At 42.0% G+C, this 17,242-nt stretch overlaps 1 protein-coding gene across 5 annotated transcripts in view; it reads right to left on the minus strand.

The window, feature by feature from the left end:
- CADM1 (cell adhesion molecule 1) overlaps positions 1-17,242 on the minus strand; it is a 265,868-nt gene that overhangs the window by 16,066 nt on the left and 232,560 nt on the right. For 2 of the 5 annotated variants that reach the window (XM_059719748.1, XM_059719746.1), the window contains 2 exons: positions 8,509-8,541; positions 164-217 (listed from right to left, as the gene is read on the minus strand). The exons of 2 other annotated variants lie outside the window; for them this stretch is intronic. In XM_059719748.1, the coding sequence (XP_059575731.1) occupies positions 164-217; positions 8,509-8,541 (87 nt within the window). The remainder of the gene's footprint in view (positions 1-163; positions 218-8,508; positions 8,542-17,242) is intronic. One more of the 5 variants, XM_059719747.1, reaches the window with a different exon arrangement.

The following is a 17,242-nucleotide window of genomic DNA, read 5'->3' on the forward strand; positions in this document are numbered from 1 at the left end:
AAAAAACAGCATAAAACAAGAATATTTCTAAATGACAGGACTCTAATTAATCGCTACATCGTGGCAACCGTGCAATGCAAAATGGCCAGGATGCAGAAATCAAAGTGGAAACAGTATCCACAGATTTAACAGCACAGTGTTGTACCTAATGACTAGCCCTTACCTGAGAGATCCCCATAGTCCAGCTCCTCTGCCGAATTTGGCAACTGAGTAAAGCCTTACAAGTAAAAACAAACTCATTTTTCTTTGTATTCCTCAATGGACAAAAACAACACACGTAAGAACTGAGGATGAAGTTCTTGGAAAAAAAAACGTGAGTCAAATCACTCCACATCTGATGGTTTGAACAGATCAGCTTGTGAGTACAGTTCTCCAATCATTTACTTTATTACTGATAGACTGTCAGAAAGATTCCTCAGTCTACACCGTTTAACACACACAAAACATGACGGTGAATGTTCAAAATCACTCATTCATAACAGCATGCAACCCCCCCATACGCCTCGGCTGTTAACTATCAAATGGTACGAGGCATCGGTTTAGGATGCGTCTACTTAGATTAGACGTACACTTTGGTAACGTTTTATTTTGACTTTCCATACAAATTGAAATCCTTTGGCAATGCTGACAAATTGCAGCGATTTATCAATTTCTGGATCCTGTGGATTACATATCAAAACTGCACGTCATCTGCCTAGACAGATTGCAGGTCCTCTCTGCAGTGAAAACTTTCCGGTGGGAAAATGATCTTACTTTTTTAATTCCCCAAAGTTTTGGAAAAGTATCCGCAAAGCTGATAAAGCATTTAGGCAGGGAAAACTCTTTTGGAAGCTACTGGGAGAGGGCAACTAACTTCTGTTTATCCGGGCTTATCTTTTCTCGTTTGCTTGCACGGGGACGCTAAGGGGCAAAAGGGGCAAAGGAAGTTTACTTCAGCAGGATAAATCTGACTTTAACCTAATTAATTTGTGCCGATGCTTTTCTGCAAACGTTGCACCGTAACCTAAACGTCCGAAGGTACCAAACACCTATTTAAATTAAAGATAACATGGGCCACACTGCAATATTGTTGTACTTGCAATACACACTTTTGCAGTTGCCTGACTGGCATGTGTGTACTATGCTATACAAGATGCAAATATTTCCAAGCTGGTAATGAAGTCTAAAAATGTCATTTTATGTTGAAAGCTTGGCTGTTGGTTGAAATCTTTCCAAGACTGTCTCCCACTGAGGGAAGGCCTTGGCCAGACAATGGGAAAGGGCTGGTTGTCATTGTTGAGTGAGGTTTTCAAGTGGTGGTGTGGCATTTGGGAAGCAGATCAAAAATGGCAGTGAAATGTCAGCCTGTATTTTGAGTTTATCTACCCTAAGAATGAGCATTGTTTTAGTATTTATGTTAGCTGAACTGATGCCGACTGCACCAGCTGTGCATGGGCAAACCATGGCCAGCACCCACTTTCCTGACCCGACTTCCAGCAGATGGCTGAATTTAGGCTGCTTCCTAGATGCATTCAAAAGGTCTCATTTTTAGGAAGAACCAAAGGTTACAAAGAGGTAACTTTGCAAAATATAGGGTCGGCTTTTTTTTTTAATAATAAAGATGAAGATGCTTATGTAATATTATCGATATGCAAAGTTTTTCCCCCATTAGAAAGCATCAGTCAATATACACCTCATTAGCGATGAAACTCATTTTCAGTAATACAGTGTTTAAAATATACCAAGTCATCTGGAATCTACTGCTTGAATTATCTGCTAAAGTGGGAAGCCATTTCATTAATGGCAATAGATCTGTTTTTGGTAGCCTTCTGGATTTCAGGAAGCCACACGTTTGCCCCGTAACGTCAGGTATACGCAGAAGTGGAGCCGGCGCGCAGAGGCACCGGACGTGGAAACCCGTGCTCTGAAGGGGAGCCATTCAATTTGTCTCTTTCTAAAATTGCTTCTGTGCAGACAGTCTTCCCTTTCACTTAAAAGAGACTACGTTTTCTCAATAATGAAAAAAAGGGCAACGCTGCATTTTTTATGAAGCAAAGGAGCTTTTTCAAAAGAAAATTTAACAATTCGACAATTCAGTTTCTACCTGCACCTGGTATACTTAAAAATGTCACTGAACAGTATTAGAACCTGTTGTGAGGCATTTTAAATACGTGGCAAATTACTTCTTGATTTTTCTCATTAAACTTTCATATCACCTATTAAAGCCTTTTCTCTTCATTTCTGATTTAAAATGTATTCAAAGTCTTTTGCAACTTCTGTAAATAAATGAAAGTTAACTTTTCAGCCTGATACATTTTCTCTGTCAAAGGATAAAACGTAAAAGGGAGCAACCAATATGCTCTGAGCTGCATCTCTTCCACATACAGGTGTTCAAATGATTAGCTGAGCATATAATCTATTTAGTCAGATTTATACTGACACAGTAACACTGTGTAGTGCTCCATAAGTAATCTCTAATTTTTAAAGCAGCAATTAATTTCTTTCCTTTATAAAACTATAAATATCCAATTATGGGTTCTATTTTATGTTAATTATTTTACAACACTAGACAGAAAGTTTAAAATATGCTCAGGGATCTCTGTGATGTTTTAATTGCCCCAACGACTAGGTCTGCAAGGTAACATTTAAAAATATTACATCTATTATTACTGTTAGACATTATGGGGGAAGAGAGTCAAAAGGCACAAAAGGCTGTATCCTGCCCCCCCCACCATGATGGTAATGCAGAAGCTACCGAGATATTTTTATTCCTGTTCATGTCCAGGGCTATCACGAGTGGTTAGTGCTCTGGATGGCTCACTTGTGCGTCCCAGCGTGAGAAAGCGTAACCCTGATTTTAGAGGTTGGGCAATGGTTAGGAACGAATCAATAACTCAAGCACGTTGGCATTACACGTTTAGATTACTATTAAAAACCCACATGTACTACCAATTAAATATTCCCCTTTTAGCTCACAAGAGCACAGACATCTGCTGCTACACTCCAGACAGCATGCGTCTTCCTCCAATCCATACTTCAGCTTTTTGATTCGGTTGCAATTTCAATCTCAGATTCCCAGTTTCCCTGCACCTCCTGCTTTGTCAGCTTTCGGAGACTGTTTCTTTTGCCCCCTCTCTTTTCGAGTATTAGTGACAGTCCTGTCTGCACTAAAATACAACACTTTTCCCCACTGCATCTCAAGATGGGAGCTAAAAAAAAAAATGATCGAAGCTCTCCTGCCATTTGGAGGGTCCTTTTGGGTGCTGACTTGCAATGTCTATGCTATTATCAGGAATCCCTGACTGCCCGGGAGGTTTGTGTGTGACATTTTGTGTACTTACACATATGCACCCAAAAGCACATATGCACAGTGGTCGTGTTATTTGTAAAAATACCTATATATATTTCTATCTCTCTATAGAGACGTTTTGTGTACTTGCACATATGCATAGTGGTTGTGTTATTTGTAAAAATACCTATATATATTTCTATCTCTCTCTCTATAGAGACATTTTATATACTTACACATATGCACCCAAAAGCACATATGCACAGTGGTTGTGTCATTTGTAAAAATATCTATATATATATATCTATCTCTCTATAGAGACATTTTGTGTACTTACACATATGCACCCAAAAGCACATATGCATAGTGGTCGTGTCATTTGTAAAAATATCTATATATATTTCTATCTCTCTATAGAGACGTTTTGTGTACTTACACATATGCACCCAAAAGCACATATGCATAGTGGTCGTGTCATTTGTAAAAGTATCTATATATACTTCTATCTCTCTATAGAGACATTTTGTGTACTTACACGTATGCACCCAAAAGCACATATGCATAGCGGTCGTGTCATTTGTAAAAATATCTATATATATTTCTATCTCTCTATAGAGACATTTTGTGTACTTACACATATGCACCCAAAAGCACATATGCATAGTGGTCGTGTCATTTGTAAAAATATCTATATATACTTCTATCTCTCTATAGAGACATTTTGTGTACTTACACGTATGCACCCAAAAGCACATATGCACAGTGGTTGTGTCATTTGTAAAAATATCTATATATTTCTATCTCTCTATAGAGATGTTTTGTGTACTTACACATATGTACCCAAAAGGACATATGCATAGTGGTTGTGTCATTTGTAAAAATATCTATATGTCTATATCTCTCTACAGAGACAGAGAGATATATAGATAGATAGATATATAGATACATAAAGAAAAATGCAATGGGCACTAGTGTTTAATTTGAAAAAGGGCTGTGTTTAAAACTGACCAGAAGTCAGCGCTTGAAAGAATCGTGAAGTTTAGTCCTTTCCTCGGCTGTGGCAACAGGCTGTGTCATATTTAGCGTTGTGGGCTTTGCTGTGTGCTCTTTTTATACAGGAGGAAAAAAAATGAGCCGGGCCATTCTCAAAGGACAGGTGTCCTACTGGGCTCAGGTTTAGTATGGAACAAAGACTTAAAAAAAAGCAAAAAAAGTTAAAACAACTGAATTTGAACGTGTTTGAAGTGGCAGGGGGCAAGGGGACCTGCTCTCTAAAGTCAGGGAGGTTAGATGTTTAAAGAAATATCTTTGCCATTCTTATAACGTGTTCAGCCCTCACTTGTTGTACTGATGCAGGGAATTGGGATTTCAAAATGCGTCAGTGCTTCGGCCCCACTGGCACCCTGATACCATGAAGTAAGAAGTAAAAGGGAAGGAGGATTTTACCAAGTTCAGTAAAACCAGTTTACTGCAGTGCAGCGGAAGCACAAGCATTACTGCCAGCCATGACCATGCTGTTATTCGAGTTCTGGTAATGAACAGTGCAGAGAAAGGAAAAAGTGCACAGGAAAATTTACAGTTAAGCTCTCATTTTTAAACAAAAGAATTAACAATGTTCGTGCTTTTAGTCACTCATGCATTGCTGCCGTCAATCCCAGAAACAGGAATGGCAGGGGTTTGTTTCACTGGTTTTTAGTTGGGTTTTTTGGTTTTTTTACTCATCTTACATGCACACACACATACAGGACTCCTTTATGCCAGTCCTCTAGGATACACTCCAAAAATTTAAATGGCTCAAAAACCTTTCCCAGATTGAAGCACTGCGTTTGTGCCACTCTAGCCTTACAATTCGGTTCCGAGTTGTATTTTCTTTGCTCCCCATCTATTCCATTTTTTTTTAAAAAATCATTTTTAATTGTTTTTGGAGAAAATCCCTTTTTTTTTTTTTAGTTCATGCCCATGCATTTCTAGTCATTCACGTACATGCTCACTCCGATTGGACATTGGTAAGAACAAATGGCCAACATACATAAACATCTGGTATACTCCATACACACTCCAGCAACGCAAGCTTGGAAAGAAATCCAAGAGTCTTCAGAGGGAAAGGACACGTCGAGAGAGGCAGTGCGGTGGAGTCCAGCACAGAGCAAAATAATTTTAAAGGCTGAAAAGTTGCCTAGCGTTTCTTGTCATTAAGTTGTTAGGTTTAACACAGAGACAGTTCTCTCTTACCGAGGTTAAGGGTATTTCTAAGCATGATGGAGCCCTTTTCAAGCTCTCCCTAAACGTAATTAAAATAAAGCCGTTAGTAGCTGCAAGTTGAGACAAAATGGTTATTTAGCTGCAGCCCTGCGTTCATTCCCAATGTCACTTCTTCTTGCAAACATCAACACCCATGTGAAACCTTCACACCAGCTAATCCTTCAATGAATAATTGTGGTCCCTCTAGAGCTCCTGCGTACCCAGCCAAGTCTGTCTCGGACATTACAGTAGGAAGTTTTAGTTCAAGAAAAGAGGTGCCATCACTTTACCCTGGCTTGTTCCTTAGCTATAAAATGACAGACCTGCCTAAACTGTGGGGAGGGTTAAGGAAGGGCATGCTTGCTAGTGCACTGCAGTGGCTTCAGAAACAGAAAAGATGGGACACTACAAAAACCTGGGTATCGCAAGCCCTCTGCTTCGTGCAACCGGACACAAGACTTTTCATTGCAGACCCTCCTACGGTTGGAGGCATGACGTCCTCCATTCCCCTCTCTGAAGCAGGGACTCTGGTTGAAAAAGGGCTGACCATGCAGCAATAATGGCCAGCCCAAGTCCTCTTGGTGCACAGTCTGCCCTAGGCATTAAGTGAAGTCTTGAGCCAAACTCTCTCCAAAAAAATCCTGTACTCAGGAATCCCAACAAGAGTCCTCCCCGGGATTCCTGCTCAGTCCCAGCTGCTTCTAAGGAACATAACTTTGAAATTTTGATTTGGCAAATTAATTCAGCGGAAGGTAGAAAAGTCACCCCCAGCTATTTCATTTCAAACCCATGAATAGCAGGGCCTGTCTGGTGATCCGACTGGGCGCTCGGCGCGTTATCGGCAGGAAGATGAAATTCAGGATGCATGCTTCTCCTTGCTGCGGTCCCTGCAGTGACCTGGGGCATGACCAACTGATATAAGCCTGTGCATGCAAAAATAATTTCAGCCTTGTTATGAGGACTTAACTCTGCCAGGGGAAGTGGTCTCTGCCACCCAGAGGCATTGAGAGTAAGGTCTGAAATATAAGAGGAAGAAAAAGCAGGTATCCTGAAGCCTCGGAGGCTGCCTTTGGAGGAGATGCGGTGGCTGGGAGTTTGTAAAGCACTCAGTGTTGGCCCCACTCTGTTCCCCGTGGTGTCGACGACCCATCCCCACCGCTGACCAGGACCGACACCGGAGCAGAGTGAAGCCAACACTGCGTGCTCCATCCGGATGTCTATGGAGTGGGACCACCTTTGCCATTCTAATAAATGCAAGTTATTTTTAAACTCCACATGTCAGCCAAAGCAGGAGAAACTTTAAGACAGCTAATAAAAAGGGACAGCACTCACTCACAAATGACATGGAAATAGCCTGAAGGGGCTGAGATGAGTCACCAAGTCAGGGACATCTAAATTCAACCCACTAATCACAAGGATTAATGGGGTGTGGCAAAGTGGCGATAATGAAGCCACTATGACAGGCTATCCGGCGCGTCTGTGGGGTCTTGAACCCGTAATGGGGACGGAGAAAGAGCAATAGCACATGGTGATCCAGCCCGCTCCAATATTCACTTTCTGTGGTGCTAGGAAATTGTTCAGCTTATTTTTAAGGACGCCTTGGTCATATTTTATGTATGTTTTCCTCCAGTTGTACGACAAGAAGTCATCCCACTACATCTCCCTAACTCTTCCCCTCCACTTCTATACACATCAAATTGAGGTTGTCACTTAACCAAGTTCCCATATTCATATTCTGTTCCTGTAGTCTGCTCTCGGGGGGTGAATGACCTGCATGTACTATAATTTTTCAGGTTTTATCTAAACTTTAAAGTTGTTCGAATGCAGCCTACAATATGATGCCGCTTGGGCTTCCTTGGCTTTGCAACGGCTGCTGCTACTGCAGTTGCTTCACAATTTTTTACTCTAAATTAGCTACTGTAAACCGGTGAAAATGTTTTAACGGATGATGCGTTTCACCATCATTTCCTGGGGAAATGGGAAGGGCCAAAAAAAATATTTTCTTGAACTAAAAAGGGAATATTTATTGCGGTTTAGATGGTAAATTATTCTGGAAAGGGAACCTCATTTTCTGTTGTCTTTTTTGGCACATTAATGTTATCTTAGCTGTTTAATTTCTCTATACTATTGCCAAAGATGTCCATCATGTTAGAAGTGAATAGATTTAGTGCCGTACCAACTTTCAGGGTGAAACCTGGAACATTTTACTTATCAAAGAAAGACGGATAATATGAAAAGAAGAAGAACAAAATAAGGATTAGGCTCAATTAAACCTATCCGAGGCTGGTGCTATTTTGTTACGGTCCTGCATGTGCAACTTTCAGCCCAAAGTGAATATTTGAGCATCCTTTGAAACGAGGCCGCCAGGAAAGCTGTCAAGCTGTTAGCCAGGCTAACTGGAACAGATGAGCAGGGTTAGTTTGCTAGACTGCTATGTTGGCGAGAAGAGTTCGTGTTGCTGTTTGTTTTTTAAATCCCCTTCTGCAGTGCAATAATGAAAACTTTCCTCCTGACCTCTAAGAGGAGAGGTTTTTCTGTGGAGCTACCACAGAATACCAAAAATATCTCTTGGCTCAAACAGGCTTAAGGGATTCAATTTCCTTACAAACCAAAAAAAGCTACTAAAAATTTCATGCATCTCTTAAAAAATTAAATTTGAGTTCACATTTTCAAAAGCCGGATTTCTTTTTAATGCTCAAACTGATTACCCCAGAAATGCGGATGACTGGGAATCAGTCATTTCCTTTGTACCGCTCTTACACGCGTGCTGTTTCCATTTGGGTTTCTGGGAATCTAGGACTGTAACAATCGGCTGCTAAACTCGCAACAGAAATGACAAGACTAGACATCTTTTCAAGCCTTAAAAATTATGTTATATTTATGAGATCAGTCCACTTGAAACATGATTTCCCTTGAAGACCACGTTTCCCTTCTTTTCCAGGCTTGCCTTGCCACTCAGCAGTGCTGAGAAAGTAGATAAACAGGAATGTGATACCAACCGTGAACTGCCGGTTCTGTCGTCGCCGTTGTGTCTACACACGGGAACAGAGGATTGGAGGAAGGGAAGAAACAGGAGGAACAGCATGCAAAAAAAGGGAAAATGGAAAAAATGGAACAGATAATATATGAGCAAGCTTTCAAAGAACATTGCGTGACAAGCAATAATAAAATGAAAGGCAAAAAGCATTTGAAGTGAGTTGCACTGTTTAGAAGACATGCCTCAAGTTCAAAAGCTGTGAGCCTGAGGAAAACAGTAAATTCTTTGTTTTTCTGCCGTCCTGCCAGGGGGGTTGCTACTGGTGGGCAGAGAGTTAGGAGAGCATGCAACGTGGGGAGAAAAACCAGCACCAGCTTCCTGGTTGGTACCGACTTGCAAAACGGAGGCCCAATAAGCTTAAGCTTGGGAAATGGTTTCATACATTCAAACATTGCCTTCACCAAAAGATTCCTCTCCAGCCTGTTCTCCAAATTCCCTCACGAGGAGCTCAGAAGTCCAGTCACATCCCAACACTTCTCCTCCTCTAGCAGATGCCAAGAACCTGCAAATACTATAAAGCATTTGCAGTTTAACTTCTGCATCTATACTTGTTTAACTTCTGCATCCGTACTTGCTCTAGGGCTGCTCAGAGATAATAATAATACTTTTAAAAAAAGTAGATGTCAACTGAAAACTAATGCAGCATTTCCACAGATTAGTTTTACTCCATAAAATGCACACACAGAGGACAGGTGGCCTCTTCCTTTGGACTCTCATGAATCGTGCATCAATCAGACTTGTGATTAAAACGTGCACGTGTTTGCACAGCCCAGGGCTGCAGGTGAAGGCACGTCCTCTGCTAAGCAGGATCTCCTCAACTCTGGTCGTACGTTTTATCGTATTAAAGAGTGCTTCCCAGGGTGCGAGGAGTCACGTATGTCATAAGCCATTTATTTTTGTCCAGCCAGGTTCACATCACACTGCAAAGGTCAACTGTACTTGGGACGGACTTCTGAACCCCTCGGTTCTGCATGTGAAGCCAAGACAACTCCAGTCTTAGCTGTGTCAATAAACTGCAAAATCTGTCTCCCTTCCTCAATTTCGACCTGTTTTTCCATTCTCCCTCCTGTTGCTGACCGGTTCGGCACCGAAGACTCGCTGCCCGAGCTTGCTGGCTGCATGCCGTTACATGCTGGCTGTTCAGACGGTGCTTAGTAACTTCATAAATACCTACATAATCTTCTACCACGCAGCACGGCATAGCTGTGGTCACTCGCATCAAAAAAAGAGTTCAAAGGACTCCATTTGGTTTAACACAGGCAATGTTTAAATGAATAAAAGCATATGTTTAAGTGCAGAACAGCACTCTACAACATATAATTTCTGTAAACTAGCCTGGAACTTCAGATTTATAATTACAGCAGGCAATTTTACCACAGGCGTTGCCCCTCAATTAAGATGCTGTCCTAGGAACTGCAGTCTCTCCGTGTATTCAAATAAGCAGTGGGAAACATGAAGGGGCCATTCTTTTGTCATTTAGCTGGGGACAGCCTAATGTTTCGATTTCTGGAGCACCGATGAAGACAAGGATCATACAAAGAGCACACAATACTTACAGATTCAAAGTCTGCACGCTTTAAATGTCAAAGCAAAACAACAACCAAAAAAAAAAAACTGCACAATTTAACAAACTACACCGAGATTTGCATAACAGATTATCAAGCCATCATTAGTCTGTTCCCACTGCCAACATATACTGCTCTCATCTTGGCAATCAAATTTAACACACAGTTAATATGCTAGCACTTGTTCTCATGCTGGGAACTATGGCGAAGGCAGTATGGGAAGCCTTCCAAAAGAAAAAATGAGAACAAGAGTAGGTCTTTTTATTTTGGTAGTAGCACTGAGATAATGCTTCATTTTAACCAGGCAAGCAAATGGGGAAGGGGGTCAGGGAACAGTTGTGTTTAGAAAGGATAATAAGGCTCAGTTAATTCCTGCAGTGTCAAGTTGCCATCTACAAATATTCTCAATTTACTGTCTTCCTGGAATAAAAAAAAAAAAGTTATGTCATCTTGAACAGTAAATAAAACTGATAAAACTGAGCTGGACGTTAAGCTTGCATTCATGTGCTGGAAGAGATATCAGTCAAGAAACAGTGAACTGGACAGTGCATCTCGCTTCCCCTTCTGGGGACAGAGACCAACAAGTTACAAAAAAAATAAAATAAAATTCTCAAGCAGTTATAAATGCAAACACAGATCCAAGTCAAACAACATGTTTGCTGCAGCTGGAATGGCAAAGTTATGATTAGCAAATGGATTGGATGATCATAGCAGGAAACACAGACCAGCCAAAGTTTTAGAAGGAGCTTTTTGGAGGTCCTTTTCAACTCCGCAGTCTTCTTGTTGGATAAAGGATGAGGAGACTATACGAGTATGCATGTATAAATCTCTTTTACTCCATGGCACAGTGCTATGCTGAAGGGGAATGATCTCATGTTTAGAGATTTAGGGAAGAAACACAGACACACTTTGGAAGATGATTTTGCATCATGAAGGAGAGAGAATTAGACTTCAGCTCGGCTCCTTTGGTACGAGACTAACAAGTATATGCAAAACTGTGCAAAACACTTAGTCCCCAGCCCCTGCAATTCTGCTCTAAGAAAGAAAGTATCCCAGTAACAGGATGGACCGTGCTAGACTGCCAACAGAATATCTTACAACAAACACTGCAGGCTGGCTAGGTTTACAAAATAATCTTCAGTATTTCAGCAGTTGCCCCTTACTTTATGTTTGCATAATCCAGAACACCTAGCTCAACACGCCTGGCCCTACAGCTGCGGATAAACATGCATGATTCAAGTGAATCAAAAAGCATGATTTTCTGGACCGAGCTCTGACAGGAGCACCATCGGCCCCGTCCTCGCAGAGCTGGATGGAAGAGGTTTGCTGCTTTCCTAAGCTGGGACTCCTGGGTCCAATGAAGCTAGTGACAGTGCTGGAACGGGCATCGATCGGGTCCTGAATGAGGGGCTGCAGCAGCAATCACAGGCACTTTATGGGAGCGAAATCTATCCTTTGATGCTAGACATGTGAGGGTTTATATTATGGGGCCAGTGCAAGAGAAGAAGGAAGCACATTACATTAAGCAGGGTGGCTGAGGACAGGGGCCATTCATCTTCAGATAAAACAAAGAATAGGCAATTCCTTTTCTCCATTTTAATTAGTAAGCCTCAACAAAATTTGTTTTATGCAGGGAAGTAAAACTGATCCAGTCGTCTTCCAAAATCTGCATGTGCATAAGCACCTAGAATGCACTAGATGACTGTTTTATGAGCTCAATCAAACATGGGATCCAAGGCAGGAATTGTTTGCTGCTATAACGCAGCATATTTCACTTAACATTGACTTCTTTTTAGTATCGGTCATAAGGGCTCTGTTTATAGTGGTCAGATCTTGAATGACTTCAACCTCTCATATACATCCTGTTGCGGTACGAGATGACGTTATCTGCAAAATGGGAAAACACTGGCAACATTCAAGCTTTGCGACACCAGTCATTTAACTAAGTAGCCAAGAAGAAAAAAATTAATGCATCAGAGGCAGCTGGGCAATAGTTAGTTGAAACAGTGGCGTGCAAGCTCCACTGTGACACAATCTAATTCTTTCATATGGATTCTCTCCAACTTAAAATTGTTCATTGAGTGTGACAGACTGGGGGTTTAAAACTAATCCATAAATTAGTCCGCCGTCTCAAACAGAATGAGCACCATAAATGAAAATCCTAGGAACAAAATTAAATTCGCTAACTTAAATGCTTTTTCTTTCTTCAATTGAACTACAGTGCTCCTACTTTATAAAAAACACACAGATTCATTAGGGCTTTAAAAAACATACCTGAAAGGCTAGGAAGGTAGTATACCTGTTAGGAGAGCAGCATTTAAACGTGAAAGTAAGATTAAAATCCATCCATTTCATATATGGTAAGCTTTAAATTAAACAAAACGAAAGCAGCACAGATGTCTGCTCAATATATTTCTTTCTAGTTTATTTTCTTAAGCCGAGTCAATAGAGCCGATAGGCTTTCTGATCACCGATTCATTGAATTCTTGCTCTTTCTGCCTTTTTTCAGACAGTTTCAAATTTACTAACCAGGGAAAGCACGAATTCCCTCGATGTTACCGTTTCATAGTGATGGCCTAAGTACGAATGCTCAGTATTTAGGAAAAAGAACATTATTTTCTGGTTTATTTCAAATCCATAAAGGCTGTAAAAAACAAATGCTGGGGAAAAAAATCCTCTATTAATTTCCACTGAGCTAATGCCTAGTCTCAGTCCATTTAAGTTACATTTCAATTGAACCGCGAGGCGGTAGGACAAAGGGCAAGGGAAACTCAGAAACCCACATGTAATGCACAGCTGCAGCAATCCTCTCTCTCTCCGCCCTTCCCAGAAGGAGGATGAAAATGGACGGTGTTATGATGCTATATGATGACTCCTTGTGAAGTAATTCCAAGTTGTGTTGAAAGCTTTTGCAGAGAGGCGTGCTGCATGCCACCCCTGAGATAGCTTCATTTGCAGACCAGATGTTTCACAAAAATCATCAGAATCTGCTCAGTCGTTTTGTGCGGCAAGAAAAAAATATATATTTCTGAGCTTTCTAATGCTTCTTCCATAAAGCCCTACACAACGTGCGCCCCTTTAGATTGGGACCTTGCAGACTGCCCCTGCCCTGAGCCCTGCCGGGGTCCATTCGTCTCCCAGGGGCCTCTTGCTGCAAAATGGACAAGTTTCCTGAGGCTGCCCAACTCAGGAAAAATGACTGCTGCAAACATCTACTTTGTTCCTCACCAACGAGGAACAAACGGGGCAAAGTGCTTGGGCATTGCTGACGTGGTGCAGGAGTGGCGGACTGATGCCTTGGCAGGTGCACGAGCTATTCTCTCGTCCTTTATTCCCTTTCATGTGGTCACATATTAGATGAAAATGTCAGAGGAGTCAGACGCTGGCCGTAAATTAACTTGACATTTTACCAGGGACACGGGGAAGCGTCTCCAGGAGCTGAGAAGGATACAATAAATTATTTGGGAAAACTAGCAGCTAAACTGAGCGAGTCTCGACACCCATTTGCGAAGTCTTGCGCGGCATCGGGCACCTGGCTGTGCGTGTGTATTAGTCCAAGCTCACGAAGCCAGAGGAGGGCCGTGCGTCTCTTCTTCTGATCTTCTTGCTTTCGGATGTCTGAAGGTCAAGCTCCGCTCACCGCTGCATCTTTAAGGCCACATTTAGAAACAAGGGGCTGCACTCGTTGCTGCAGCAGTCCGTAATATGGATAATCCAGGTTGCAATTAGCCAGGATGGGCTTAGTATAATTTGATGAAAAAACAAACACAGTTTTCCTTTCTTCTTTCTGTCAACCTGAACTCCACTCCCCACTCCTCTCCCATCCCACCAGCGTCACAGATGGCAGCTCTAGTAACTGATGGGAGAAATCAAGTCTCCAACTCCGCTGAAACGTGTGTGCTTTAGTAATCCCAGCGCTGCCTCTGCATCTCCCACAAACCGACTGCTGTCAGGTATCCTGAGCACAGAACGACTTCTCTTCCATGTGCCCCACTACCACCTCCCTGGATTACTCCTGCAATAAATCCCATGCAGCTGTAGTTTGTCACACTTGCTGCTGTGATCAGAAAAGGACAAACTTGCAGCAGGGATAAAATTAATCGTTTTAAGCCGGATTTTTGGCGCACGAATTCAAATGCCGGCATCTTCTCAGATCATGTAAGATTTCCAAATTTTGCAACAGAGAGCTATGGAGATATGGAAAAATGTTTTTCAACTGATCTACTGTCTCGGAGTTTAAATTCCACCTAATCTTCAGCAGTAAACTTAGCTGGAAGGTAGAAAACCTTTAGGATTTTTACAGTAAACAGGCAAGTACTGGTACTTAAGGTATTTTCAGGTTTGCCAACACTTCCTTGTTTTTTAAGGAACGCTACCAGGTTATTTAGGTCCAAAACTAAAGTTTTACAAAAGAGGATTAGAATAATGGAAAATGAGGGTTGAAGGGAGCTCAGGAGGTCACATCCAGTCCAACCCCTGTTCAAAGCAGGACCAGCCCCAACTACATCATCCCAGCCAGGATTTTGTCTACCTGGGTCTTAAACACGTCCAAGGATGGAGATCCCACCACCTCTCTGGGTAGCCTGTTCAGTGCTTTATTACCCTACTAGGGAGAAATTTCTTCTTAATTTCCAACCTCAACTTCCCTTGCTGCAACTGGAGCCCATTGCTCCTTGTTCATCATCTACCCCTACTGAGAACAGCCCAGCTCCATCCTCTTTGCAGCCGCCGTGCAGGGAGGTGAAGGCTGCTATTCAATCCCCCTTGGTTTTTTGTTCTGCAAACTAAATCAGACCAGTTCTCTCAGCCTCTCCTCACAAGTCCTGTCTCCCAGCCCCACAACCATTTTTGTTGCCCTCCACTGGACTCTCTCCAATTTTTCCACATCCTTTCTGTCATGGGGGGCCCACAGCTGGACACAGGACTCCAGATGTGGCCTCCCCAGTGCTGACTAGAGGGGAAAATCACTGCCCTCCATCTACCGGCATCGCTCCTACCGATGTGGCCCAGGATGCCGATAGCCTTCTTGGCACCAAGGGCGCGCTGCTGGCTCCTGTTCAGATAATCTATTCATACATTTTTAGCAATTTATCAAGAATGATTTCCATTGCTCTGTCAACATCCTCCTTCAGTGCTGGCGTTGGAAACACCAGAGCACTTATTCCCCACGCCCAAATAAATATAAACAGCAGAAGCGTTGGGAGTTTTGTTCTTTTTACTGCTCAGTTCTAACTATCTATGGTATAACCAGAAAGGATGGGGTTTTTTTTAAAAATAAATGTCACAGAGTTTCTTCTTGCTGTAAAGGGTTATTTATTTATTTATTCATTTATAAAAAAAGGGCTATGCAAGGATTTTAAAGACAAGTAATATGATGGTAGAGAACCTGCCAGCTCAGGATGTGCCGAGTTGCTACAGAGCCTTGAAGCTCCCCCAAGGCTGTGCCTGGTTCTCTGCAGCAGTTACACTGGACCATCCATGCAATACAAGCCCAGACACATGAGCCTGGAAATCTAGGAATACCTGAAAGCACATGAAGTGCGTCCATGTTTCCATTAACACTGCCCCACGGTACAAACAAGTTGCAAAAGCAGAGAAAGCAATAAATACATGCAACCACGTGCACAAATAATTACATTTACACTGGCTGTATCTACATGAGGCGTTTTACTATGCAGTAGACTAATTTACTGTGTGGTAGAGTGTCACTGTCTACATGTGCAAGCACTTACTGCGCAGTAAATTAGTCTACTTCGCAGTACATTTACGACCTGCATATACAGATAGTAAATTTACTGCAGAGTAAAGCCAAATAGCATGAATTGCACGTGTAGATGCATCCACTGAGAAGTAAAAAGAAAGTTAACTAATAATCTAAAACAGCTTGTGTTTATATATGGAAAAAGAGAGAGGGAGAGAGAGAGAGCGAGTGCGCGTGCATATATATATATATATATATATATATATATATATGCACTTTTTATCTATTTATCTATCAATAAAAACATAAATAAATAAAAGAAAAAGTGCATATTTTTCCATTTAACCTCCGTAATATGCTGCTCCAAAAATTGATATGAGATTATTAGTAGTACTAAGCACATGAATCTCCCAGGAAATAACAGCTATCCAAGACCAGTATTTCAAGTGAAGACTCCAGGGGCAATTCAAATTATTCAGTTTGCTCTGCCATATCCTATTGTACATCTTAATGAACAAAGCCACAAAAGGACAATTTGAAATGATAGAAAAGGGTTTGTCAGTGGTAACATCTGAAACACCAAAGGATGGTCAGAATATCAATGCAGACAGGGGACATACTGAAAAGATCAAACTGTCATGTGATAAACCATTATAAGCACTGACTCAGAGGCAAAGCAGAAGAGACAAACCAAAAGCTTTAAAGGCCGTGATGTTTTGGAAACTTTGCCACTGGCCAAATAAGAACTTTTGTGGGATTTACTCAAGAGGGACCGTCCACAGAGCCGGTCTGAGCGTTCAACCAGACTGCTTGGTCCAGTCTACGACAGTCACCTGCACCGTCACACTGGGGGAACAGCAGAGGGGAGGAAGACTCGGGGTCAGGAAGGGGATCAACTATCCAGTGAAGGCACACAGCCACGACATGACTTGGGTTGTCAAGGCTGGCATGGGTCATCGCTTGGGGTAACTCTTTTAGTGCACCAGGGAGGAGTTTTGTATGCAGCAGGGAATATATTTTACCGCAAGACTGGAGCTGGATAGTCACAGGAGTGCATTAAGATCTGCCTATCCTCCAATTTTTCGCACCTATAACTGTAGCTCGCAGTTAATAAATCATGCCGACCACCTTGAGAAGGTGAGCTCTTGAGGGTAGGAACAGTATCACAGTGTCATTAATGCTTGTGGAGTGTTGCCTGGGTAGAAATACTTGATATAAGTAGTAGAAAGGACAGGTGACTGGAGGCTAAGCTGATGAATTTGCTGAGTGTGCACAAGTGCAAATGGCCCCCTCCTGAGCCAGTCCTGCTGGCCTTTCTTTACACTAGGGAAAAACAAACCCAGGACAAGCCGTCTTCAGTACTTGAATTGGGAACCAGACTCTCGACTTGAGGAGGCATCTCGAGAAATGCAGTGTATATGCAGAGGGCG

This window comes from Alligator mississippiensis, chromosome 16, assembly GCF_030867095.1.
Source record: "Alligator mississippiensis isolate rAllMis1 chromosome 16, rAllMis1, whole genome shotgun sequence".
Classification (NCBI taxonomy): Eukaryota; Metazoa; Chordata; order Crocodylia; family Alligatoridae; genus Alligator; species Alligator mississippiensis.